The sequence below is a fragment of the Periophthalmus magnuspinnatus genome, chromosome 3 (assembly GCF_009829125.3).
Source record: "Periophthalmus magnuspinnatus isolate fPerMag1 chromosome 3, fPerMag1.2.pri, whole genome shotgun sequence".
Classification (NCBI taxonomy): Eukaryota; Metazoa; Chordata; class Actinopteri; order Gobiiformes; family Gobiidae; genus Periophthalmus; species Periophthalmus magnuspinnatus.
In genome coordinates, this window is record NC_047128.1 from 35,634,992 (window position 1) to 35,661,864 (window position 26,873).

At 40.8% G+C, this 26,873-nt stretch overlaps 1 protein-coding gene across 3 annotated transcripts; it reads right to left on the reverse strand.

Moving 5' to 3' along the window:
• Positions 1 to 320: 320 nt before the first annotated feature.
• lmo7b (LIM domain 7b) lies at positions 321 to 24,948 on the reverse strand. 3 transcript variants are annotated; one of them, XM_055230391.1, is made up of 28 exons: positions 24,714 to 24,941; positions 21,271 to 21,341; positions 21,109 to 21,178; positions 19,314 to 19,420; positions 18,335 to 18,365; positions 17,185 to 17,298; positions 16,986 to 17,115; positions 15,483 to 15,630; positions 14,573 to 14,632; positions 13,584 to 13,740; positions 13,360 to 13,508; positions 12,233 to 12,410; positions 11,327 to 11,830; positions 10,255 to 10,476; positions 9,261 to 9,375; positions 8,566 to 8,727; positions 7,173 to 7,336; positions 7,005 to 7,068; positions 5,309 to 5,334; positions 5,135 to 5,242; positions 4,950 to 5,039; positions 4,679 to 4,842; positions 3,958 to 4,010; positions 3,706 to 3,883; positions 2,552 to 2,713; positions 1,800 to 1,908; positions 1,124 to 1,226; positions 321 to 1,017 (listed from the first exon to the last, which is right to left on the reverse strand). In XM_055230391.1, the coding sequence occupies exons 1-28, from the start codon at positions 24,780 to 24,782 to the stop codon at positions 995 to 997; spliced, it is 3,531 nt and encodes a 1,176-aa protein (XP_055086366.1). In that variant the 5' UTR covers positions 24,783 to 24,941; the 3' UTR covers positions 321 to 994. The 3 variants fall into 3 exon arrangements, with proteins under 3 accessions (XP_055086366.1, XP_055086369.1, XP_055086372.1); XM_055230394.1 differs by lacking the exon at positions 14,573 to 14,632 and having other exon boundaries at positions 24,714 to 24,948; XM_055230397.1 differs by lacking the exons at positions 7,005 to 7,068; positions 7,173 to 7,336; positions 14,573 to 14,632 and having other exon boundaries at positions 443 to 1,017; positions 24,714 to 24,948.
• Positions 24,949 to 26,873: the final 1,925 nt, after the last annotated feature.

Here is a 26,873-nt window from a genome sequence, read left to right on the forward strand (position 1 = left end):
ATAATGTGATATCTGCCGTCCCAAAACCAGTGGAGGCAACAAAAATACATGTCAGGAGCACTGTCATTGTACAGAGTATAAAAATACATAATAAAACATGAAATATAAGTGTAAACATGCGCGTCAGCACTTGATCCAGTTCATAAAGTTAAGTGCAGGTGTAGTTTGGAAATATCTGATAACAGCAGTAACTATTCCCCCAAAATGGCTCGACTGAACAGCAGCATTAGTCATGAAGTAGAAAGGTAAACTTTGTGATAAAACTGATTAAAAGTTTGTTATCGGAGCAGATAAAGCTGTGCAAAATGAACACAAGTCTGTAGAGAACATTAATCTTTATTTGTGCAGTCACTAAACAGAACATACAGCACATATTTCCCTTCACTTTCTAAAACGCTTGTTGTTTGTAACTTTGAATCTCCATGTGAATATTTTAACAGACTCCAGACGCTTTGACACTATTCAAATGTTCTTGTTTTATTAGTTACAGTTTATAATTAAAGAAATGTTTGGCAATTTTAAAATGTTTTCACTTAAAACTTAAAGGCGTCATCTTTAAAACAGATTTTTGCAGACGTGAAAGTCACTGCAGAGGAAGGATCGACTTTAACCGAGAGTCCAATGGCGACACCAAGTGGTAGAACAATAAAACTCTGAAGAATTATTAAAAGGTTTAGTGCGTTGTACTTAAGGGTCACAAAATGTAGACGTAAGTGTGAAATGTGCCGTCTTCTTAAACACAGAGAGAATCCAAACAGAGACTAACATGAGCTACAACGGAAACAGACAATTATGCAACACAAACACAGAAATCATAAAAGAAACAGATGCATTATGTCTATTTCTACTATTTAATATTAAAAACTACACTTAAAATTTAAAATAATTTAGACAAATGCAACCCTAGAGCTTCACGGACGCCGGACACGACACAAAACATCGAGTCATTTCCAGATGGACTGGTTATTCAGCGATACGCAGAGCTGTGTTTTGATCACAACACGACGGCGCCAGTGTCTAGAACAGAATTACAAATGATTTTTAGCAGAATACAAACCGTCGGCGTCGTTAAGAAGCATCCACATTCGTCTAGGGGGTATTTCTTTCAGTTTTCCTTACTCACATTTGCGGTGGAAGTAGCAGGCGTCGCAGTAGGGCCGCTGGTCGTGGATCCGGACCTCGACTCCGGTCTCTGCTCCTCGGAGATCTCGGTAACAGCCCATGCACTGGACGATCCGAACAGAAACAGTTTATTATTATTTACAAGTCTCTGTGGCAGTGGATTAGAGAAACTGTCTGAAAATCTGTTTATCATGACGCTGGTTCTACGAGTCAAGAGGTCACTCAGAAGCTCTGCACGAGGAGGAAGGGCTGGGAAAAGTGTCCGTGTTTGAGCACAGAGCTGGAATATCACTAAAATATCAGATTATAATTGTATTTGTGTCCTCGTATGACCCAGGTCTACAGTACAATATCACAAAGAAACCAGCTTTATGATAAAACAGTTACATTTATAACAGTGGAAGAAAGTGTAGAGTGTTTCAGTGTCACAGCCCCATTTTCCATCTTTGTGCTAATGAAACAAAACCACGTCACCGCTCAGTGCTCCAGAGGTGAGACTTTCACAATACGCCTCTAATAACAAACCATGACCTCCTCAAACCTGAAATTAGATTCTAAAAGGGATTAAACGCACCAGTAGTGTCCTCGCCGATGAACAAACGCAAGAAACGACAAAAGGAGCGTGACCCAAACTAGAATCAAATCTACAGTGAGTTCACCAGGGCCTGACCTCTCACCTGGAAACAGGACAAGTGGAAGCTCAGACTAAGGGCCTGGACCACCACAACTGTCCCACTATCAAGCGCCCCCTCGCACACGGAGCACGTCCTCCTGCCCGGGTCTGTCCTGGGGCAGCACAGAGTCACATGAGGCCAACACACACACAAAGGAAATGGACACATCACACACACACACACACACACAGGCCTGGTCCAGAGGGGAAGTGCGACGTTATATTTAGTCAGTTTAGTTGTGCAACTTTTTAAAGAAATTCTACTTTAACAGAACACGTACTTTTACTTCAATAAAATATAATTCAAGTAGAAGTTGTGTTAACTCTGTCCACAACCGACTAAAGTTTCATGTCAGTAAGATTATTATTTATTATTAGAACATTTGTGTTTCTTGCATTGCTTCTTAACACATTAGTTTTTCAGATGTTTTGGTCAATTTTTTAAAATAATGGACAAGATCTGGTACATTTTTAATATTTTGCTCTACAATTACATCAACTTCAGATAAGATTTTATGTCCAGGCAACTTACTCGGGGAAAAATACTCGGGAAAAACTTTAAAGTAATGGCTTGGACTTTGCATTTCTACTCAAGTAATTAATTTTGTTCTCATTAATTTAGTTTAGTAATAGTATCTGTGTAAACCCTCAGATTTAAATTGAGTCTTTTGCTTTAGTAACGATACTTAACTCGAGTACAGTTTTTGTCTACTCCACCTTTGCCCCGCTCTCGTACATTTTCACAGAACACAGTACCTGCTTCTCTGTGGAGGCATCGACCCGGTGCTGTGGCGTGAGGAGGACGTCCTGGTGGATCCACAGTATCCCGCAGCAGCAGACTGTGGTCGGGGATAAGTGAAGGTCATTGAAGCGACGGGAGAGTGACGCCAGCTCTCCAGGTGGTCCATAGACTCATACCTGCACGTACAAATACTGACAGTTACTAAGAAGAACAACTACGGATGAATCAATGTGTGGCTGAATTTAAACAACGTGAAAAATGAAAATGTTCTGATGTTTGTTACTCAGTCTCCAGACAAATCATTATCACATTAGTGAAAATGAGTTTGACAGACCTGGACTAAAATAATTCTGAGGGCCACATGAACAAAATGGCCGCCATCAAGGGCCAGATATAATTGTGAGGCAGTGTAAATGTCACCAAATATCATGTAAAATAAATTTAACTACTTATTAAATAACTCTCTGTATTTATTTAAGTCAAGTTGCAAATATGATCTGCGTTTCCCCTGATAAACTCACATTTTTAAAAGTATCTGGGCTCACCTGCTCAGACCTTCAGCTCTGCTTCAAAAACAAACTTAATTATTGGAAAATGTGTTGTTTTCTTGAAGACTAACTTTTAAATACTTTGCGTCGGCATTTTGACTCCAAACATGGCGCAGATTGTACCTTTTCATAATCGACCGCGCCTCATAAAAACAAAAAACATACAGGTTTTTCTCCTTGAAGCACAAATGTGTTTTTTGTGGAAGGCAGTTTCAATAAAGGTGAACACAATTTCTCTTTCTGAACATTTTGGGATCATTATTTGCAAATATTTCTCAGTTCCACTTGTTTGGAAAACCTCATTAGTTTCTGGTCAACGCACACATTAAAGCAGCATACATTTATTTACAGTCGTGCCTTTTAATTTACCTTCTCATGGGCCAAATAAAATGACGTGGCGGGCCGCATTTGGCCCCCGGGTCACGAGTTTGACACGTGTTTTAGGCGCATTAAAATAATTGTGAACGAGGAAAAAACTAAACGTAAAAATACTAGGATTAAATTAAAAAGAGGTTATGACACGGCCGAGTCAGATCGAGCTACACCAGCTTCAAAACATTTTTCAGTTTCATTTTTCATTCAATATTTTTTTACACATTAGAAACACCGAATCTTCTCACCTCTTGATTGGGACCCCGGGCATGACGGGCTCTTTGTAAAAACTCGCACTTCGCTGACGGATCCAGCTGTTGTCTGTGAGGAGCTGAGTTCTCTTCTTCATCTCCTCCAGAATCTGCAGCCGCTCCTGCTCGACCTTTGACACCATCTGACTTTTCCTTTTCCTCTGGTCACCGGCTCCTGGAAAAACTCATCACATTTAGATTTAGCAGTTCATTAAAATCAAAAATACTGATGAGAAGCGTCAGACTTGCCTCTCGTCTGTTTCTGGGGGCTTGTTAGCGCCGGCGTGGACGTGGACTTGGCCCTGCGGCAGAAAAAAGACGCATTAGTTGAAAACAATCGCGTATGTTTGTATTGATTTGATTAATTTATCATAAGTTTATGCAGTGAATGCTCCTCAAGAGACGCACTAACACAGCCACATGTCAATAAATTGGGTTGACAAGACTTAAAAATGAATTAAAAATGAACTTGCATGTAGCGTTCTTAAAAATTGATGCGTTCATGTATGGAAAAACAGCCAGGGATGAATTTAAACCACTGAATTGCAGATTTTAACGAATAATATGCTACGGCTTCATCTGAAAAGTTGATTTTTTAGACCGTTAAGCTACGACTCCAGTTTATTGACAAGCGTCTGCATAGAATAAAACATAAAACTACCAGCTTTAAATCTACAAATCTACGCAGGACAACATCAGCGATCCAAAAATCATCTACAACAAAATCTAGAGTTAGTAGAAGAATGTAATACGAGTGAGGGGGGGGGATTGTAATAACTGCGCTGAGCCTGTTCTGACCTGTGAGCCGGAGAGAGCCGAGCAAAGCCACAGGAGCCGTCAGCCCTGAGGAGGCACCAGCAGCAAATGAGGCCCGACGCGGCAATTCACTCCGCAACAGCACACACACACACACACACACGAGTGAAAACACATGGACTAAATAAAGTGAGCTCAATATGAAAAACCGTACCAGGCATCGCTCGGTTTTTCCGGCTGCGTTTCTTTAGCCTTGCAGGAGGAGCTTTCTGCGGATTTAACTTCATTTGTGGCAGGGCCGTGCTCATCCTGGGGCTTATTCGTCATGCCGTTTACATGGAGGCATATGTTCTGTGGGTTTTCATCACTGGTTATCATCTAAAAAAAAACAACAAAAATATATATATAGTTATTAAAATGTTGCGCAACTCCTTTCCCCTGCGGATCCTTTAAGTCGCTTCGCTTGCACTGTCCAATAGACTCACTTTCGTCTCATCTTTTTTATCGATTGAAGCATCTTGTTGTGCCTTTTTAAACTCACGCTCAAGCCGCTCATGATCCCGCTGGTATTTCTCCTGACAAATACACAGACATCACAAAAAACGACCGAACGAACATACATTTTTAAAGTCATTTTCCCCTCAGAGTCAGGCGTTATTCTCAGTTGTACCTGCAGGAGGCGCTGTTGCTCTTCCTGCCACTTCTCCTGCCGCCTGCGCTCCTCCTCCCTGTCCCAGGACCAGCTGCCAGAGGAGGGGCTGAGGGAGGGCACCTGGAGCTGGGACAGAACGGACAGAACGGTAACATCAGATTCACAAAACGCAGCTGATTGTGTCGTACTTACATCTGATATCGCAGATTCAGAACCTCCTGCAAACAAACATAAATTAGCACTAAGAATTTAATATATATTTAAAAAAATGTTTGTAAGCTTTCATCACACCATGCTGAGGGATGGAAAATGTGTTGGAAAATACTGCATGAGTAAATTTTGAGTGAGGACGGTGCATTTTAAGATCAGAAAACAGAAACTTTGTCACATTAAGTCTGAGGATTTAATAAAATGCACAAAGTATTTCTGTTTTCTGATCTTGAGGAGGTTCAGACACTTTGGACATTAGATTAGATTAAATTAGACCAGGTGAGGATGGAACAGGAGGACCAAAAGTGCCATTATATGAGAAAAAAAGAAATGGGTAAATAAAGAGGTGAGTTTATCTAAAAACAAAATGTCAAGATGACACCGGGTCGTTTGTTTCAGATTGAAAACAGAAAATAACGTTGTGCCGTCTTTGTCGAACAGAACTAAGGTGACCCGCACATTAATTTGAGTTAAGTATCTAATTATAATTGTGCAAATGAGCAAAACAGTCTGCTAATGTGTACGCAGCTTGAAGATATGGCACCAGAAATAATGAGAAAGACCCATTTGAGCAAAGCGTGGAGCCGTATTAAGTCAGAAAAGGCAATTTCACAGTGTGTGACGAGCACAGATCTGCTTTGTTCAGCTGTTTGTGATGCTGCACATAAACAGCCCCTTTAAATGAACACAACACACTTCACACAGTGCAAACATTTACCGCACAAGTACACCCACGAGCTGAAGCCTGCGGAGCCCAGAGACAAGACACAGTTCAGAGGAAGTCCCACCAACACCCGCCACAGGGGGGCACTTCAAACACAGCGTAAGACATTACAGCAGCAGCAGCACAACGAGCAACTGTATCAGCGCCGCAAAAGTACTCCAAATGTGCACTTCAAAAAGGACAACCAGGCGACGGCATACCATATTTTTAGTTACCAAAAGTTCTTGAAAAGCAACAACAGACTCAACTATTTTTGAGTTTTTGCAATTGTAGAGAAGTTGTGCAAGTCTGGGGCAAACCACACACAAAGAGGTGGTTCTATACTAGGGTTGGGTGATATTACAATTAAAAAAATAAATAATTGTGATCAGATTCTGTGACAAGACGCCATTTTGATGAGATTGTGAAAGTGTTTAGTGCAGCTCTGTGCTCAGTTTATTGAACATCTTCCATCAGACTCTGAGTTACAGGTGAATTTAACCAACCACAGTGAAGTGTAAACTCTCAGAGCCAAGATTATTATTTAAATCTGATCATAATTCATGCAGTTTTAATTAAGAGCTTCCTGCTTTTAAGAAAATAGAATAGCAGTGGTGAAATGCCAAAAAACACTAACATGTACTGAATAAAGACTAAAATAATCGTGTTTAAAAATGAAAAGAGATGAATAATAATAATAATAATAATAATATGTACCACACTTTCTTCAACAAGTTCAATTATGCAACTGGTCGTCTCAGGTTTCTTTTTCACCGAAGCAATTTAAGCCAAGCACCTGCCACCAAAGCGGTAACGTCTTTAGTTTACCTCTCGCTCTGAAAAACGCAGCTCTCCTCCTTTCATTTTTCCTAATTACATAATTATAATCTAGATATAAAAATTAACTGATTAATTCGAGACCGGAGCACCAGGGTGTGTTCCAATCACTGTAAATTTGTGCCAATTTTCTTTTACCTTTCTTCGTGGCTGTCCTGGGGTTGTCGGAGTGTTCTCCATCCATGTTTTGACAAGAATTAACCTGAGCAGGTGCGAGAAAACCAAATTTCACCCAATGGACAGAAATAATGGAGACAAGGGCTCGTTTCAGCCATGCGTTATATTCTGGATCTAAATATTGCTCACATTGTTGGGCTGCCCATTAAATTTGGACGGGGCCATTAGTGCGGTGTCAGTGTTGGCATGGCGATCGGGCCGACCAATCAGAAGGGGCGCGGATGAGGTCAAATCGAGGGTCGTCCTGTTCTGGCCTGGCTGTGTGTAAAAACTGGCTTCACTGTTGCTCCAATCTAATGGAAATAACAAATCATCAGCCCCGAGGTTTGAGCAACTCCCCTGTCCACGGGCTAAAGGCATGAAACGTGTTTAAAAGAACATTTCCATTGAGACACATGGAAATAACAGTCAGGTTTGCGGAGATGCGAGCCTGCCGACGGGGAGGATGCATGTTTTTATCAGTTTTCTTAAAAGTTACAAGTGCTTTAAAACATTTAGGGCGCTGAACACACAGGGAGCTGCACATCAAGCTGAACATTTTTTGTGAGGAAAAAAAACAAAAACAAAATATTTAATGGTACCTAATCATGTTCAAATACATTTTTTTAAATATACAGTGTTCGCTCGTTTATCGCGGGGGGTCACGTTCTAAGAATAACCCGCGAAGTATCAGCTTTTTTTATTATTCTCTCTGTTTTTGTCTGTAAAACCCCTCACCACACACTTTATACACTTTTCTCACACAGGCGTTAACATTTTCTCACATTTCTCTCTCGTTTAAACTCTCTCAAAGTTCAAACCTTCGTAGGCGTCTTTGTCGGTGCAGAACGTTTCATCGACATTGTGGGTTTTGTTGGGGAGAAAACAAATTGCAAACGTACAGCACTTCAGAGTCACACTGAGATCCAACGTTTATGTAAATTTGACTCTAATATATCGTCCTGTTCAGTCTCTGAGGCTGTGGTTTGTCGGGTTAAAGTTCGATTTAATTTGATGTATTTTCTTGCTTTTTCTTTGCTTAAATAGAACAACACGGCAGAACAGTTACAGCTCGACTTTATTCAACTTAACTCTTCTAATCTCGTGTGTTCACTCGTTACATTTTCATCGGTGCGCTCCTTAAATGTGCTGTACTGCAACAACAAGTAGGAACCAATATTAAATTAGAAAGTAAATAATGTGTCCAACATAATATAATAAAGTAATAAACAAAATACTCATGACCCAAATAAATGTTAAAACGTAAAATAATATATGTCAAATAAATCAAAGACACAGCACCGAGGAGATGGACAATGGTCAACAGTCCAAGAGCCAATCAGGACGCAGAACACAATGGTCTACAGTCCAAGAGCCAATCAGGACGCACATTCAAAAAATCATGCAAAACTTTACTAAAAAAATAAATAAATTCGTGAAACCGTGAGACGGCGAAAGCTGAACTGCGATAAAGCGAGGGAACACTGTATACATCTGTGCGCCATCACCGGCCTTGTTCAGAGCTGTACAGACGTAATCTTACCTCTGTTCCCGTAGCGTCGGATGTCCATGGTCAAAATGCCGGTTTGCAGGGCGGAGGTCATTTTATTTTTCCACTGATTGAAATTCAGTTGAGACACAGATCCTCCATCAACTGCAATTATCTCATCGTTGATGCGAAGACGGCAAAGTTCTGCTGGACTCCCTGTGGAACAAAACCATCAGTGAAAACAGATAAACCTCGTGTTTAGCCTCGCCTCCTGGATCAAGGCGAGCACAAAATGATTAGTCCAACGTGGGGATTTGCATCAGTCATTACCGAGGAAGGTTTCAATAGATCTTATTTTGAGATTGTGAGGTAATACCAATACTTATAAAACGGAGAATGAAAAATTATACCTTTCGAATTATGTGAATTAAAACTAGTCCATATTTTGCACACACTCAGAATGATGGTGATTACAGGGTAGAATACTGCTGATTGTGTCAATAGAGGCTAGATTTTGTGGCACAGTGACACCTTGCTCTTCTCCCATCCATCTGTATAATGAGCTCCTTTGTTAGTCTGGACAAACTGCTCTGCAACAGTTTTTTTTTTTTTTTTGCAAGAGCCAATTTGCCTGTTTCACTGAGCTACAACCTGCCACCAACTATAATGTTATACTTCAAAATAAATGAGACGGAAGCTCTGGAAATGCAATAAAGCCTACCTTAAAAAAACAAAAAAAGCAAACTTACCTGGGTGAATGGACGTTACCCTCGCCCCGGAGCTGTCCCAGTGAGTCTGAAACCCAAAGTCTGGTCTGCTGTTCGGTCTGAGAGTAAGACACACCCTCATGTCACTGTGATCCACCTGGAAGAGAAGCTCCTGTTAAACCGACACCAGCGCCCCGCGTCTCTGCTTCCTGTGGAAACTAGAGACGCCATGTACGACAGAAAAGGAAACTCAAGTGTTAAGCCCACTCTGAGCTCTAAGTAACTTCATGATGTGCAAAGGAGAAAACCGAGGCTGGACTGGATCATGCTGCAGGTGACGTATTGTAACGTACATGAGGGAATGATATCACGATATTCTGCAGCTGTTGTTTAGGTTTTAGCAGCAGCAATTAGCCGCAATCTGTCTGTCGTCCCAGAGCATCTTAAACACTGACTGAGTCTCTGCAGAAATGAAAGACGTAAGATCCAAGTTCCACCGTCCTGCTCCCACTCCTCACGTCTTACATCATAAAAGCCTCAGGTATATTGTTCTTTACATCATCATCACACGTTTTCTTTCATAAATCGTGATAAAACGTGAGGTCGTATCGTCTTACCCTTTGACAAACTCGTCTATAATGTGCAATTCTGTAACGCACGTTCAATATCCAGCTTCAATATTGTATAGATTCAAAAAGAACATCAAGACAAGTTCAGAAGAATAAGGGTTTCTGTACATTTTGGACTTTATTGGCTGAAAATACTAGTATGATTGAGTTTGGCGAGATGTCATTTTGCCTGAGGATAGTTGTGGCCACAGAAACTTCCACTTCAGTCCATCGATGAAGCTAAAGAATTAAATCACACAAATGTCTAGAATCCAATTATAACATAATCACAGCTAAAACAGAAAGTTCCTCTTTGAGCTTATTATGAAACTTTCTATAACTTTCCCAGCGTCGTCTTATTAACATGTGTAATGGCGTTTTAAGTTTCTGGTTATTTTCGGAAAGCCGTGTGCTCAAATGAAACATACTTTCACTGGAGCGCTGGACTCTTTCCCCCGGGTGGAGCTGCTGTGTTGGGGCACATCCTGCGTGGGGCGCTCTCTGGTCTGAATGGCACAGTTCTCCGTCTGTGTGACCGGAGCGTGGCCTTTGAGCTGGACCGTCGCCGTCTGCCTTTTCAGCGAAGAAGTGACGGGCGGAGAGACGTCTTTATCGTTATTCGACAGCCAGTTGAGCTGATTATCATCTACCTGAAAGTGAACAGAGCGAGTTTGAATAAAGACGTTTGGAGACCAGAGCAGAGAAAAGCAAAATTATCAAATATTCTTTAATAGTTCACAAAATACTTTATTCAGCTGACACAACAAACAAGCGCTTACAGCAGTGCAGCTCCACTTGTATAATTAATGAGAAATCTATCTAAGAAAACAAAGGGAACTTGAGCTTGTGTGCGCGCCCTACACACACAGACGCACACACACACACACCCCTACACACACAGATAGACACACACACCCAGAGGAACGAACAGTTTCATTACATCACCGAAGATCCCTGTGCACCTTTTAAGCATTAACTTCGGTTTAGTCAGGCTTTTTAAGTCTGAGTCTGTAAAATAAAATCACCAGGTGGTACCTCTCTACAACTTTAAAGCTTTGAAACGCTGCAGTTCCTCTCTGTGGAGCCAAGGATATGCTTTCAAGGTTTTACCATTCGCACATGTCTCCTTTTGGTGCTTATTTTTAATCCAAAAACTGCATGGGGTAGATTAAAGTGGTTCTTTATATAATTATTTACCTCATTTATATAATTATTGGCTAAACAAAGCGAAGGTTATGCAATTAATTTAGACGCATGTTTGGGTTTGTGTGACGAGTTTAGAGGCTCAAGGGTGATTTTTGTTTCTACATCTGAGCACTAGACTTTCCATGATTGCGAGATACTGAGAAACCTATGGCCAGTGCGGTTTACGTGTGTTATTTTGTGATGCACTACAGTAAAAACTAAAATATGTCTAATGTCCTATACTTTGAAAAGCAAAATAAACAGGAATACTGACACCTTGTGGTTGGCTGATAAAAAGCAGGGTGGTTTACTCACATTGTAGAGTTTTGGGAGCGAGGACACTCTGGACGGTTTGGTGCCAAAAGGTCGGGCTGAGATCACAGAGGAGAGGCGACTCGAGCCCTCGGACCGACGGTAACCACGAGGGAGACTGGCAGAACTGGTCCAAGTACTGGAGCGAGGAAGGAACTTCTCAAGACCCTGGACGTTGATTGCCTCCATGTTTACTTCCTGCTTTTGGGTTCTCGTCTTGGTTGGAGCATTTTTAGCGTCGATCTCTGCGCGGCCGACTATGGTAAGATCCTCAGCAGCAGCGTTTAGTTTAGTCATTTCCTTTGGCAGAACAGGTGAGCGTCCGCAGGCGTCTCCAGTGACGTTCTGGGATGTTACACGTACGTTTTTGACATGGGTTTGCGAGCTGAAGGGCTGCTCTGTGGAGGGCGTGGTGGCTGCTGTTCCCACTGAAGCCAGAGACGCCATGTGGGTGTCTTTGTCCAAGGCGTTTTTAATCGGTTCTGGCATGGTTCCAACTGTTGGCCCCTGAAACCAAAAGATAGAGATGATCACGGCTCCAAATGTCCTTAGGAAATAAAAGGAAACTAGGCGGACGGTATCTCATATACACGGCATTATCTGGTTGTTGAAAGTACATCAAGTTTGTTCTAATTTATCAAAAAAGCTGCAAAATGTGCAATTTGTAGACGTGATATTCCTGCACAAATGTGGCCGATTCTTTGGTCAGTTTAGGTTAAAGTTTTGCACAAAGTTTAACCAAGATATTTATAGTTATAGGGAGACAAAAAACAAGATTCATTTTTATCAATAATGTGAAACAGATGTGTAAATATCACCAACTACAGTAACAAACACCAGATCTAAACGTCTCCTCTGCTCTGGACATTTGTGGACACCTTCTCATGTACAGACACAAGTTGGACTCACCTGAATGTGTCCTGACGTTTGTGGATAATAAGTCGTAGGAGAGTTGTACGGCATCTCTGTGGCGTAGCTCCGAGCCAGCGGCGCCCGGGTGTGTGGTCGGAGGTTTGACCTGGAGGACTTGGCGGGGGACGTGGGAGGGTAGGGGTGAGCGGCCGGACTGTGCTGTGACGGCTGGTCTCTGGGACGGTGGGCACGTATGAAACAGGAGACAGAAGTGGTGAAAGGATAAAGAGGAGGAGGGACGGGTCAGATTACAACAGTCAACGAGCGGTCAGAGAATTTAACTGGATTAAAATTATTTGAGAGGTTTAGAGCAAGTAATAAAAGTCTTAAAAACTTCTGATAAAAATTATTTTCAGCCTGAAACTAAATTATTTGAGTATATATGTTTTAGTCTACAAAAAATGTCAAATTTAAAATACAAAAAAAAATATATATAATTAAAAATATATATAATTTAAAAAAAAAATTCTATAATTGTTTTAGTCAACCAGAAAAATCTACATTTAAATTATGACAGATGGTGATATAAAAAAAAATAAATAAATAAAAGTCTATTTTACGTCATCCATCTATTTAACAGTGAGGTTTTATTAAATGCTCTTAGTTAAAACATCATGTGACATACAAATAGTTTCCCTGTAGTTCCCAGAATGCATTTTGATAAGAACCGTGTGAACCAAGGTCACACAGACAAACAGAACAAGACAAGAGAATAAACCCGATTGGATGAAGCACAAAACGGCTCCATTTCATCTTGTGCAGACAGGAACTTCAAGTACGTCACTGTCCCCCTTCATCAAACTGTAATTCAACTTTTCACTGGATACTTGGCAGTTTTTTACTTTATTGAATGTTAGATTAAACCTGCCAAAACTAAAATTCACCCCACAATAGAATTTCATCGCTTCATTGAACATTTAAACCCGTGGTCCTTGGATGTCGAGTTTGTTCTGGTTTTGGATTCTAGGATTAAAAAGTCAATATTTTTTCCCCAACAAAAAAAAAAAATTTGTACATTTAGTCGACAAAAAAGTATAAATATTTTGTTAGATAATTGTAACCTGAAAAGTCTAAAAATCTGTTTAAATCAGCAAAATATGGCACAGAAAACAAACCAGACCAACCTTTTCATTGGTCCACCTTGAGTGATAGTTTTCTGAAAAGCGCTCTTGGCTCCGTTGGTCATCTGGTGTATGACATGCTCTCGATCCTGAGACGCCCTTCGACCCTCAGTCTTGCTGCTCCTGCGACGGCTCTTCCACTTATTCAAATCCTGAAGAGGCAGTTTTACCCTCGGTGAGCGGCTCTTCAAAACCAGCGTGCTCCAAATAAGCGCCGTTTCACTGACCTCGTGCCATTGGGCTTCGGTGTCCTTTGTAGAGCTGCTCTTCCTTTTGAATTGCGTCGTGTCTGGTTCTTGAGCCTCGTCCAAAACGGCGGCGGCGGTGTCCTCAGGTATGTTACGCACAGGGTAAACCATTGGGATATCAGTGAGGGACTTGCTCCTGTTAAAAACAAACCACGAATCACCAAAAAAAATGACATCAGAAACTACCTCATTACCTCAGATTTTGCTTTTTTAAAAACAAAATGAAAGCGGCGCTCAGTACTTACGCAAAATAAACATAAACGACACTGATTAAAAGTCTTCTTAACGCAAAAAAATGCCAATTTATTCCCCCAAAGTTTGAACTCTGCTCCAAACTTCACACTTGATCTCGATTTAAACAGACGACGGCATGAATCACTGACAATTAGACATGATTGAAACTCGATTAAAATGTAATTATTTGCCAGGCCCCAATTACAAAAATGAGACGGATAAGCAAAACAAAACAGGCATAAAAAGCACTTTGTGACACAAGCAGCATGTAAACAAGCTGAAGGCGGGAAAAATAAATAAATATCCCCACGTAATTAACACTGTCCCAGAACCAGAGTCCAAGAGCGAGTAAAGACGCAAGACAAGCAGCGCTGGAGAAAATGCTAACAGATGTAGCCGTCTATAACACATCAGCCAAAGCTTGTAAGTCGTAATAGCCTCGCTCTGGGCAACGGAAGCTGTCACCGCTGACATTCTAATAAATTACAGCAACATTTAGCAGGTGCTTTATCAAAACAGTGACACGCTTTGACGACAAGAACCAGTCTGTGATCACAAACATTTCTGTCATCTGTCGAGAAATCTCCCGTCACGTCTGCACACGGATTATGAATGGTTCACTTTATGGTTTTTGATGAATCTAAAGAGAACGGCAAAAGCAGCTGAAGCAAAGCCAATATTATAGTCAGCAAAAACAAAACATTTCTCAGCGGTGAACTTCAGCCGTGACTCACCAAATCCAGCCAGGATTCACCTGAACTGGCTTTTCTTGATTATTCAGAGTTTGACCTGGTCTAAGGAAAGAAAAATACACAAGAACTAAAATTAAATATTCAAATCCAAAAAAATGAATCTAAAATAAACAGATGTAGGAGAGAAAGTGTAGAGACTCCTCAAAGCCATAAGCAATAAACAATAAATAAAAAAAAAAAAATCAATCTGAAGAAAAAGCCCTGACATTAGAAAAGGGAAAGTTTCATTCTCAGTTTCTTCTAACGCATCAGAAAATCTTTTTACACCTTCGTACACACAGTATATATTGTGTCGTGTGTAATGTGCAGAGCTAAAATGGGCCGTTTCGCAAATAAATGTAACTTTATGCATTTCAGCCCATGAGACTCGAGGAGATGGATAAACGGCTTAACTGAATATTCAAAGTATTTCGAAAAGGCTTCTGATTTCTTGGCAACTCAGATTCATGTATAAAGTACAGTATTTTTTCGGCCAAATGCTGAAGTTTTGACTCTTAATATCTCGTTCTACATCATCTTCAGTTCCAGACATCACAGTGAAACATCGGCCTCGAGTTACACAAATCCTCTGCATTCTCTCCAAACACAAACGACTTATTAATACGACAGTCCCTCAGGCCTCCTGCGTAGTCAGAGTCTTTAATGGCTTAAATTAACTCTCAGATGTGATTTGCAGGTTTAATTTCGTAAGTTGATGGCGAGAGAACACAGTTTAAACCCGATCGATCTCAAATGGTTGTGTTGTTAAAAATGGGATAAATAACAGAAATATAGTCTCATGCACGACGTTTGAAGCAAAGTTGCCGTTGCCGTATCTGGACACTGTACCTGTGTATTAGCTGGACATGGGACTGAACTGACACAGTACCTGGACATGGGACCGGTGCAGTACCTGGACATGGGACCAGTTCCGCTCGTCTCTCCTCGTACGTCCTTGGTCTTCTTTAGAGGTGCAGGTAAACGTCCTCGTTGTGGAGGAGCTGAAGTTGGAGGCGTCTCCGTCTTAAACACCTGCTCAGCCTCTGCATCACTGCCACAGCCTGAAGAGAAAACACAGAACAAACACGACGTAATGACGGGAGGACAACGACTTTGGGACAAATATAATCTACTATATTTCCCTAAAGAACATTTGTTTCTGGGGCTGTAAGATTAATTGCAACTGAACAGTAAAATCAACCACTGGACTGGGCTCTTTAAACCGATATCATCTCCTGCAGAAAACAGAATTCCTCGCCTCTTTGGGGTCTCGTGCATAAAACCTGCTCCCTGTAGTTTAATCCAATTCAATTATTTTTTGTACAGCTAAAAAAAATTCACAACAGTCGCCTCGCAGGGCTGAACAAAACTGATTTAACCGACGCAGTGAGAAAATCTAACAATGAAACAGTTATTGGTCAATAAAAGACAAGCAGATTAACCGACATTCACAGGAAGTTAGCAAAATGATAACTGTCCCAGAGCGCTCCGTTTTTAACCGTCAAACAACCCAGCAGAAAAATAGAAAAGGAGAAACAGAGTGAAGGAGGTGGACGCCCAAAGACAGGCTGCAGATGTGTCCAGGAATGACACAGATGCTTTTAATGCATACACTTCTTATTTTAGATGTTATTTCAGTCTTTCATCCACAGCACCACTTTTAAAAAACACATCCAGGATCATGAAGTGGCTCGATTTGCAATTTGTTTTCAGTTAAATCGAGTCAGATGAGCGATGTGACCTTAAAAACGTAACAGATTACATCACTGTCGTCCATAAAGTCGCCCTATTCTGTCCCAAAGATCCAAGCCGTTCTCAGAGCTGAACTGTGAAAAGTTAAGGGCGAATTATCCGGAAACAGGACCATCCATTTAACAAATAGGAAACTCTACTGGGAGTCTGTGCAGCCAAGCCTAGGGGGAAATTTGTGCCAAGCATCTGTGCCTGTCCCAACACACAAACGTATCCCCCCCAATATCCATTTATCACTGACATGCACGCGTCCAGAGATGACAGTCCAGACAAATGACACAATAAAATAAGCAAAAACAGCTTTACTTTCGCAGTTTGACAGCAACAAGTGGCTCTCTTGAGGACAGAAAAATCTTTAAGGAAAGGATGAGCCGTCTTATAGTTCAGCAAACAAAATTTATGGGAGAATTGTTGTATCAGAGGGTTTAGTGTGTGAAAAGCTGGATTAGAAAAGGCTGGATCAAAGTAAAGCCATGAAGCAAAGTTAACTTGGATGGCACAATGGATTTTAATCATATAAATGTTTAAATACAACAGTTAACTGCACGGAAATTGTTACGTATCATGCGAGTTAATTAATACCGAATTGCAAATGCGATGTTTTCGTCTGCTTTTAGGGTTCAAACGTCAAAATATCAATGTTTAAAAAGGACCAAACCGTCACCGTTTGCCGTAGTCGCCTTGGCGTCCAGAGAATCCACACTGTCTAATGAACTCTGGCGTTTGTAGCTTGACCTTTTGCGCTGGATCTCCTCCTTCTCCTGGTAGTAACAACTCGTGGAGTCGTCCAAGGCCTGAGTTTAAAAATAAGTAACCAACTCAAATAATGGAAAAGGAACAATGTGAAGTGTTGTTTAGTTCACCCTGGACAAGGCGAGTCCCAGCAGTCCTTCAAAAGACTTAAAGTTCAGCTGAGGTCCTTCATAAAGCAGGTCCTGATTGGCCTTTCTGCCGAGCCAGTAGATGGTTATTAGCACCTACAAAAGACACACGGAACGTTTTAATTACTGCCTTAAACTTCAGTTAACGTTCAGCACTGATTGGAACAATATTTAAAATGTATGAACTTAAAAAGATTCAAATCAGTCGTCTTTTGAACAACGAGGAATGAAGACAACGGAAGATTACAGCTCGACACGATGGACATTTTAAATTATTCAGAAAAGTAAAACACACGAGCTCCTGGAAACTGGTGAAAAGTGACAGATTCTTTAACAGGAGTAATCCAGACTGACTAAATAACAAAGTGTACTCCGTTTGAGAAAGGATAAACGAAGAACCAACTGAGAAACCATGAGAGCGACGCGACACGACACGACCTCGACTCGTTTTGTTTTATATTATTTTATAAACATATTGCATTTGCCGTGTGGTCAGTGTCTGTTGGCACACTGCTGCCCTCCTCTGTGCATCAAGGTTAATGTCGCTGAGGAAAAAAACAAAACAAAAAAGGACAACTACAATAAAAAAAGCACACACCTTACAGCAATAATTAACAGAATGTAAAGACAATCATGGAAATAAATAAAACGTGCTGAAATACAAAACAGTGCTGCAGTTTTAGCTGAAAATAGTTTGGGTCAGTTTTTTTTTTTATTCATTTAAACCAGACTTAATTCATAGAAAAATAGATGACATTCCAGTGGAAGGGGGCAGCTCTGCAGAGGCGTCTCGTTACTGCGTTTACGTTATCAGCCTTTGTGCGATTCAAATGAAGCTTGATAAACTCAGACGCAGTGGACGTACACATGCTCGTATGCACCCGGGGTATGTTCTCACATGTCTGCTACATCGCACACTGACCAAAAAAAACTAAGTGTAGAAAAGTATTTGATAAACACTCTATTCTATTCGCAGTCATTAATAAGCTCAGTGGTTCACAGATCATGTTGGGAGTTTAAAATATGTTCTTAGTCTGTTCATGTTGGCGCTGGCAGCTCCTGATAAAGTAAAAACGCCTTGTAAAGCTGCGTGTTACAAATGTTTATTATAATGCGTCGCTGTCATACTCACATTCTTGAGCCTCCTGCTGCTCTCATCTCGTCTGTAAAACAGTTACACACATCGTCGGTAGAGAACGGCTTTAGTTTCATAAGATTTGAAGTACAGTAGGCTCATATTTGTGAAGGTAAGTTAGAGTTGAAACACTCATCTTTATGGGTTTTCATTTGTGCTGCTCCACTGGTTCCGTACAGTGTGCAGTGTGTGGGACAAAGCAATCTAACAGAGCAGTGTGTGTCTATACAGAAGAGGCCATCAGCTCATCAGCTCATGAAAAGCTGCATTATGACAGGCATGGCTCATAGATTTAGAAATGCAAAGCGACTCTGACATTCATTACCTTGCTCTAATCCTTCAAAATAGTTTATAAGTCCTACAGCGCCATTTAAATGTGGCTAAACCTATGGGGCATAAATGGTATATAATCTTTAAAAAGGTCATTCTGCATTTTCAAAGCATAACATTATTCATCGGGGCGTATTTAAACCGCCAAGATTAGCAATAATTTGTAGATTTCTGTCACGTAAAAGGCTACACCATCTGGAACAGTGAATCCAGCTCTTATAGGATCCACCTGGTTTGTATTAAAAAGTATTTAAAAAGCCTCAATAGTCGTGCAAATCATAAAACATTGCAAGGTTATCGATATTAAACTATTGGTTAATGAGATCTCAAAAGGAAAACTGCAGGAAATGCTAAGGATCTTACAAATTGACAGGATTATTGATTTTAAATTGAAATGCATATTGTGTTATTTTTATTTTGACCTACAAATCACCTCGTTTGATCATTTATCTCGACAGTTTAATACATTAATATATGCACAATTTAGTTTTAATTTACCTCATAACATGCATTTTGTGTGTGGGGCTGTATTTCACACAGAATACTCAAAAAAAAAGACAAAATATATGACCTCTAAGCATAAAAGGCAGCTGATCACAGAGCCGGTTTGTAAATGTACATTAAAATTCAGCAGAAAGGGCCGTACTTAAGCGTGACACGTGTCGACAGGTCCTGCAGGTCTCCGGGGTGGAAGAGCTGGGACTCGTTCAGCCCCAGTTTGCCACAGGCTTTCAGGAACACGCTGACATTATCCTGCAGCACACACACACATAGAGACATCAAACAGAGGCAGCAGATTACAGCGACCAGGAGACTACAGGGAATCAGACTGCAGAGTTTTCAGCCGCTTAGCATTTCACCAGCCGTATGAGCCGGGCCTGTCGCGATAATGACTTTATCAACTCATCGTTCATCAAATCAAAGCTGGGACAATATATTTTGGGGCTCGAGATTTATCATGGGTACAATTTCTGTGCAAAATTAGGAGATTTGGGGGTATTTTTGTTGTAAAACCATTAGATTTGAGCTGTAAAAGACTGAATAAGTCACTTTTATGGCTAATTATTGCTTGAGTCTGTTGTTTATCTGTTGAACCTCAGGCTTTTTAATGCTACTGTACATTTAAAAGTGAGTTACTGGCATTATCCATTCTACATGTTTAAATCCAGGCTAAAAATGCTTCTGTTTAATTGTGCACATGACAAAGGTTTTTATTCTGCCTCTTTTAATGTTCATTTTCTGATCATTATTCGTCGTCATGATCTCAGTCTGCTCTGTGTTTCGGCGCCGCCTTCTCCCTCTCCCTTCCGTGTCGGAGCCTGGAGCTGGGAGGAGATTCAGGCTCCTCCCACACACACCTGTGACCGACCTGTAATCAAGCCGCACCCGAGGACGACAAAGGGACCGAGGACCTGACCCTCAGCGCCAGATCCTCCGTGTGTCCTCAGCGCTATAGCTCAGCTCGACTTCGTCTTGTGTCCAGATCCCGCTCCCTGAACCTGCACGGCGCCTCCACCTCTGACCCAGCTCTCCACGACCGGCACGACCACCTCATCCTCCGACCCCGCTCACCTCGACCAGCAGACGTCCTCCTCTGACCCTGCTCCGCTCAAAGACTACTCCACACAACCCGCTTTCAAACGTCTGCTCCGTCCACCTTCATTCATATTATTGTGACTGTAAATAAACTTTGATTCATTTTAACGTCTTATTTTGTAAAACACTTTGAATTACCTCGTGTGTGAATCGTGCTGGACAAATAAACTCGCCTTGTCTTAACATTATCGTGTCAGTTGGATAAAGCAGTTTCAATATCATTTTTTACAACATCTCTGAAGCAACTCATCGTGTTTCGAAATGTGTGATCGCGACAGACACAATACTGGATGTTCACAATTGTTAGTGTTGAATACAGCCATTAGATATATTAAAGTACTAGACAGTTGATAATGAAGTCTAGTATTTATCTTGACACAATGACACGCCGCTCTGACATCCAGGCGTCTCAAATGTCCAGGTTTGATCTTATAACACACTGAGCTCTAAACATATTTACACTGATATGAAAGTGACTGTCTGCACCAAAACGCACTGGTTTCACTTCATTATTTCCCTCAGCGGGTAAAGATTCTGTCAGAGTCATTAAAAAGGAGATCATATAATGGACCATAATCATATCAAAACCTAAAGATACTTATGAGGAACCTGAAACACGCCGGTGTCATTTGCATGTTTGTCTGCGGTGGTTAAAAGATGCAAAGTTTTTTTATTGGCCCTAGTTACAGTTAATCTGAGTGCGGTTATGTCTGTGTGTGTGTGTGTCAGACAGGAAACCACCACAAAGACGATGGCTTCCTGGCACCGGTGCAGTGTTTGTGTTTGCATGTGATTGGCATAAACATTTGACTTTTAATAACAGATTATCGTCGAGTTTTACTTACCAAACCTGCGATGGGAGTAGAGAGTCTGTTCACCCGCTTTATGATGCCAGGCTTCAACTTATTGATCAAACTGTGAATCATAATGAGATGATTACCGCACGATTCAAGCCATTTTTAGAAGCGACTGTGAAAATTATGTGGCGAGACGGCTCAATTTCTTACTCGCAAAGAAGGACGCCATTTTCCAAAGCTCCTCGAAAGTCACTGCAGTCAAAAGATTTTCCAGTTACTTCCTGAAAAACAGATGAAACGTTGGAATATATTTTAGTATAACCTCAACAAAACATCAAAAACGTGAGTTGTCATCGAGTAAATGGTTATTAGCGAAGTAAAAACGTTCATGATTTCAATATCCTGGGTATTCGCTTCAATTTAACTTCTAAAAACGTCCTATTTGAAACAATCCCTAAACTAAAAATTAATGGATGTGCTGTCAAAAATTCAGAATCTTTTTGCCTGAACTCTAAATAAACCAGTGAACAGATGACTTCACATGGCAGAAAGAAACACGGCTCGCAGCTTTGTAATGAGCACACAAAAAATGGGGCTATTAAGGTTCAGCTCCATAACTAAGAGTGGGCCCCAAAAGGCTATTCTTCTCACTAATTAGTCCCCCCAGGAATCCACAATCACAATTCGTTAATGGTGGAGGAACAGGGCATTGGGCGAGGGCGGAGACAAAACATCACAGTGCCACGTTACAACAGCACGACGCAAGAACTGGTCAAAACACAACAACAACAGCAGGGAAATACAGAAAATATCATGTTTCTTTCATAAATATCACTTTGCTTTGGGAGTATGTGGCCCAAGAAGTAATTACTGAAACTCACAACTGAGACCAAGGACTGGACAGAACTGATTAGTACAAAACATTTCCACGGCTATTTTCTTTTAGTCAGTTAATCAGTTGTGTCTTTGTCTAATTATTTTATTAGGATTAAAAGGAATTATGGACCAAACAGCAAAGCAAGTTTATCTGTAAAGCATAATTTTGTACACAAATTCAAAGTGCTTTACAGAATAAAACATTAAAATCAAAACATGAATAATTACAAATAATCATCATAAAATTAACATTAAAAAGGAGAAAAGTGTAGAATAAAACCCTTTCAGTCACATGCACAGATAAACAGAACCGTTTTGAGCCTAAACATTGTCAAAGTAGAGGCCCAGTCCTCCTCCTCTAGTCCTCCTCCTCTAGTCCTCCTCCTCTAGTCCTCCTCCTCTAGTCCTCCTCCTCTAGTCCTCCTCCTCCTGGTTTAGTCCTCCTGGTTTAGTCCTCCTGGTTTAGTCCTCCTGGTTTAGTCCTCCTGGTTTAGTCCTCCTGGTTTAGTCCTCCTGGTTTAGTCCTCCTGGTTTAGTCCTCCTGGTTTAGTCCTCCTGGTTTAGTCCTCCTGGTTTAGTCCTCCTGGTTTAGTCCTGGTTTAGTCCTCCTCATGTGAGATGGTTCTTGTGGCTCATGTGGGAGATGTTCTTTGGTGCTGGTCCATGGAGAGACTTGTTCACACTGAGCTGCTTTAAAGTCTCTGAGCCACAGGAGCCACAGGAGCCACAGGAGCCACAGACCTGAGCCACAGGACACGTGTGAAGTACTTCCTGGTTCTAGTCCTGACCCGAGCAGCAGTGTTCTGGATGTTCTGGATGTTCTGGATGTTCTGGATGTTCTGGATGTTCTGGATGTTCTGGATGTTGTGGATGTTCTGGATGTTCTGTTCTGTCTTAAGTCTCGTTTGTAGAGTCCAGTGATCAGGACGTTACAGTCGTCTGATCTACTGGACACAAACGCAGGATAAGTCTGAGTCTGGTGTTGACAGTTGATTTGATGCGACTGTTAAAGTTTAAGTCTGAGTCTGTTATTACTATAAAAGGAAAAAGCAGCACGAGTGAATTTAACATTTGAATCTGCCTTTTCACTTATGACGATGCCGTTTACTCGCACTTCTCTGCATAGACAGTAGTTTTTGTGCAAAATCCTAATGATTTTGAAAGCTTTACCAGTGACACGCCACATCTACCGTTACTCATTTACTCCATACTGTGGTGATAAGCAACTACTGTAGCCACAGCCGCCCCAGGGCAGAAGGACTAAACCGTGGCTGTCGATCCGCGTCGTTGACCCCTCTCTCACTCCACATTCGCTCCAGTTGTTATGAATCATGCAGGTGTGTGAAGTTTTAGCCCTTTTCCTCATTTCAGTTTCAATATTCATAAATAGCTTCTGTTACGCCAATAACTTCCACATCTAAAACTGTTTAAAAGTCGATTTCCTGAGTGTGCGAAAACGAGATGCTTTAATTATACAACACAGCTCGAGCATCTGCAAGCACTGGAAACTTTTCAGAGCTGCTGCTGATAATCTGTGGGTAATTATGAACACTTAAACATATGGAGCATCCAGCAGCACAATAAGTGACAAATTATTATTGCTCCAACACGGCGTTATCATCTATAGTCAAAGTGATTAAGTCACAATGAACCATTTCAACTATAAACTGGGCTTGTTTTCCAGCCCGACAGGTGCAGCCACAATCACACTAAACAGATCGCCACAGCGTCACACTTTCATCTGTCATCGGACCAAAATGGGAGGGGGAAATTGGTGTGGGCCGACTGCCAAGAAAACGCTGAGAAGGATCTGCTCATTTAGCTGCACTCAGACAAAACTGACATTAATGGTCTAATTTAGGCCCCGACAACATTTCAGCCCAAACTGTACAGGATGCACTTATGGATTTTGAATAAGAACTACACTCTGGGAAAGACAGAGTTTGGAAAGACACAGTCTGAATAAACCAGGTCATTTTAGTCCCACTTCCACCTGTACGTGCGTGAAGTCGAGTGAGTGACAGAGAACGTTGGTCACACTGATGATGGTCTGGAGATGGTTTTGATTGGACATAAGTGCCAATGTCAGACGGTGAAGTAGAGCGAGGATTTGCACCATCCTGCCCAGCACAACAGCACAGGGTTAATCAGGTTTACAAAAACAGAACAAAAATAGTGCTGCAGTCCAGTAATATCTGTTTAAATCTAAAGTCTCATAAGAAAAGCCAAGTCCAGGTCAGTTTCCACATGTGAAGTCACAACTGAAACATGCTCACAGTTAAACTTCTGCAGAAAGAAAACATTTAAATTGGAAACTGCATGACCACACGGAAGATTAAGGACTTTAAGATTCAAAATTAACCCCTCAAAAGTTTAATTATGCAGCAATGTTTTCAAAAGCTAAATGTATTTATCATTTTTTCCTGGTTAAAACAAACCATCAGAAGCAGAAGTTCTGGTCTACTCTGGCCAAGACCCACTGTGTCCATGAAGGAAAGAGGTTTTTCTTGAGCAGGATACAGGGCCTAGATATTTCAGGACATGTTATCTCCTTTTCATTTCCACTTTCCAGCCTAAAACACACCTTGAAATGCATCTAACCTGCAATTTATTCACTGGGCAAGGACAAATTGAAAATAAAACCGTGCATCAGCCTGAAGTCAGAGTGTCACGTGAGTTTCATGAGGTAAATGACATGTATTCAGCCTAAACACGGAGCAGAGGCTATTCTCGGAAATGTTTAAGTGTTTGGTCTGAAAATGCACTTTTTTTTTTACCTCTATCCAGCGCTGCGCCTCGGTGAAAGAGTCTGCACAGCTCAAACTCGTCTGCTGTCTCCACTCCATACTTTCTAATCAATAAAGTCTGCAAAACAATCAGTTTAAAGTGTGCGCTGCAATCATTAAATATTGAAAAGGACGCACGGGAAGTCCAGACTGAGATGTGCGGGGTTTTGTCTCTGTTCCGCTGCTGTTTGCGCTGCACCGGTGACTCTGCGCCACTAATTGCCCCAGAGTTTATCACAGTGAGGCAACTCCAAACTGTCACTCACTCTAACCCTCTGCTGATTGGACGAAAGAGGCAGATCCCGCCCACAACAAAACTCTACACTCAATTTGACAAGAAACAAAACAGAGACACTTTTATGAGACATTTGTGTGTCCCCCTGGTGGACAGAGAGGGGACAACGCTGTCATGTATCACGTGATCAGGTCCTGTGGAGGATGTCAGGCTTTGGATTCAGAGAAACACCTGAAATATGTGAAATACAGACACACAGCACAATAAATAAGTAAAGTACTATCTTATTTTATCTCATTATTACTGGTGTTAATATTATTTTTCTTTCTTTTATTTAATTGTATTAGTATATATATTTATTTATTTCTGTTCCATTTTATTTATTTATTTATTTATTATTTATTTATATTTTTATTTTATTTTATTATTTATTATTTATTATTTATTTATTTTATTTTTATTTTATTTATTATTTATTTTTATTATTTATTATTTGTATTATTATTTTATTTTTATTTTATTTTTTATTATTATTATTATTTTATTTTTTTATTTATTTTATTTATTTTTTCCATCCATCCATCCATCTTCTTCCACTTATTCGGGGCCGGGTCGCGGGGGCATCAGTCTAAGCAGTGACTCCCAGACTTCCCTCACCCCAGACACGTCCTCCAGCTCCTCCGGTGGGACCCCAAGGTGTCCCCAGTCCAGAGAGAGACACAGTCCCTCCAGTGTGTCCTGGGTCTCCCCCGGGGCATCATCATCTGTCTGTTTCTATTTTATTTATTTATTTTTTTCCTCCTTTCTTTCATAAAACATTGTGTCAAACTCAAATGGCAAAAGTAAAACATAACGACCTGCCGAGCCTCAAACAGTTTCTGTTTTAATGTTAATTTTATGATGATTTTTTTGTGTCGTCCAGGTCTGATCCAGAGCAAAAGACGAAGTTCAAATCCGTCACTGGACAAAGACGTTTGGCCAAGACACTTCAGTTCAGAACTAAATATATGATTATTACTTTTACTACCATGATTATTTGTGATTATTCATGTTAGGATGTATGTGTATGTTTTTATTCTTAAAGCACTTTGAATTACTTTGTGTTTGTGTTGCACAGGGCGATTCGTTTCACACAACTTCACAGAGCGTCCATGTTTTCCACAGTGTCATGTATAAACTGGCACATATATGTAAACAGAAGTATGTGTAGTATGTAAATGTGCATGTGTGTATGCTACATGTGTGTGTGTTTGTGCCTTATGTTGTGAAAAACTAAATTGAACTGAAAAATGAAGTAAAAAACAGCACAACATCTCCTCTTAAACGTCCTCTGTACCTCCTCATCCCCACGGACATGTTCTCACTTTGTCTAGAATCCTCCACAGTGCGGCATTAAACAAACCAGTCCACATGGCAACGAGCAGATGAAGGACGCTCCAAGCTACGAGTCAGATCTGTTGAGAGGCGACCCTGCCCCTGCTCATGGTTATAATAATGATTTTGTTTTTTTGTTTTTCAAGGTGTTTCGTGACTATGAATAGCATATTGTGAAACATTTAAGCACAATATCTCCATGGAGACGGCAGCTGGTGAGCCCTTTTCCTTCACATTGTTTTGTTTTGGTATTAAAGTGATGCAAACACAGGGATAAAAAGAAAGTTAGTGATTGTTTTGTGCGTTTTGCGTGTTGTGGAAACAGTATTTTATATGTGGTGTTGATGTGAAATAGCAGTAGTTGTTCTGTGCGGTGAAGAGTCATGAATTCACACTGGACTCTATTCATCCGTGTATCAGTCTGTGTGATAACTGCCTGGGCCATATGCAAAACAAGTCCAAGGCCGAAAAAGAATTCTACCTTCCTCTCTTCAAAACGAAACTTCAAATTTAGCTTTTCTCATACACGTTTAAGCATCGAG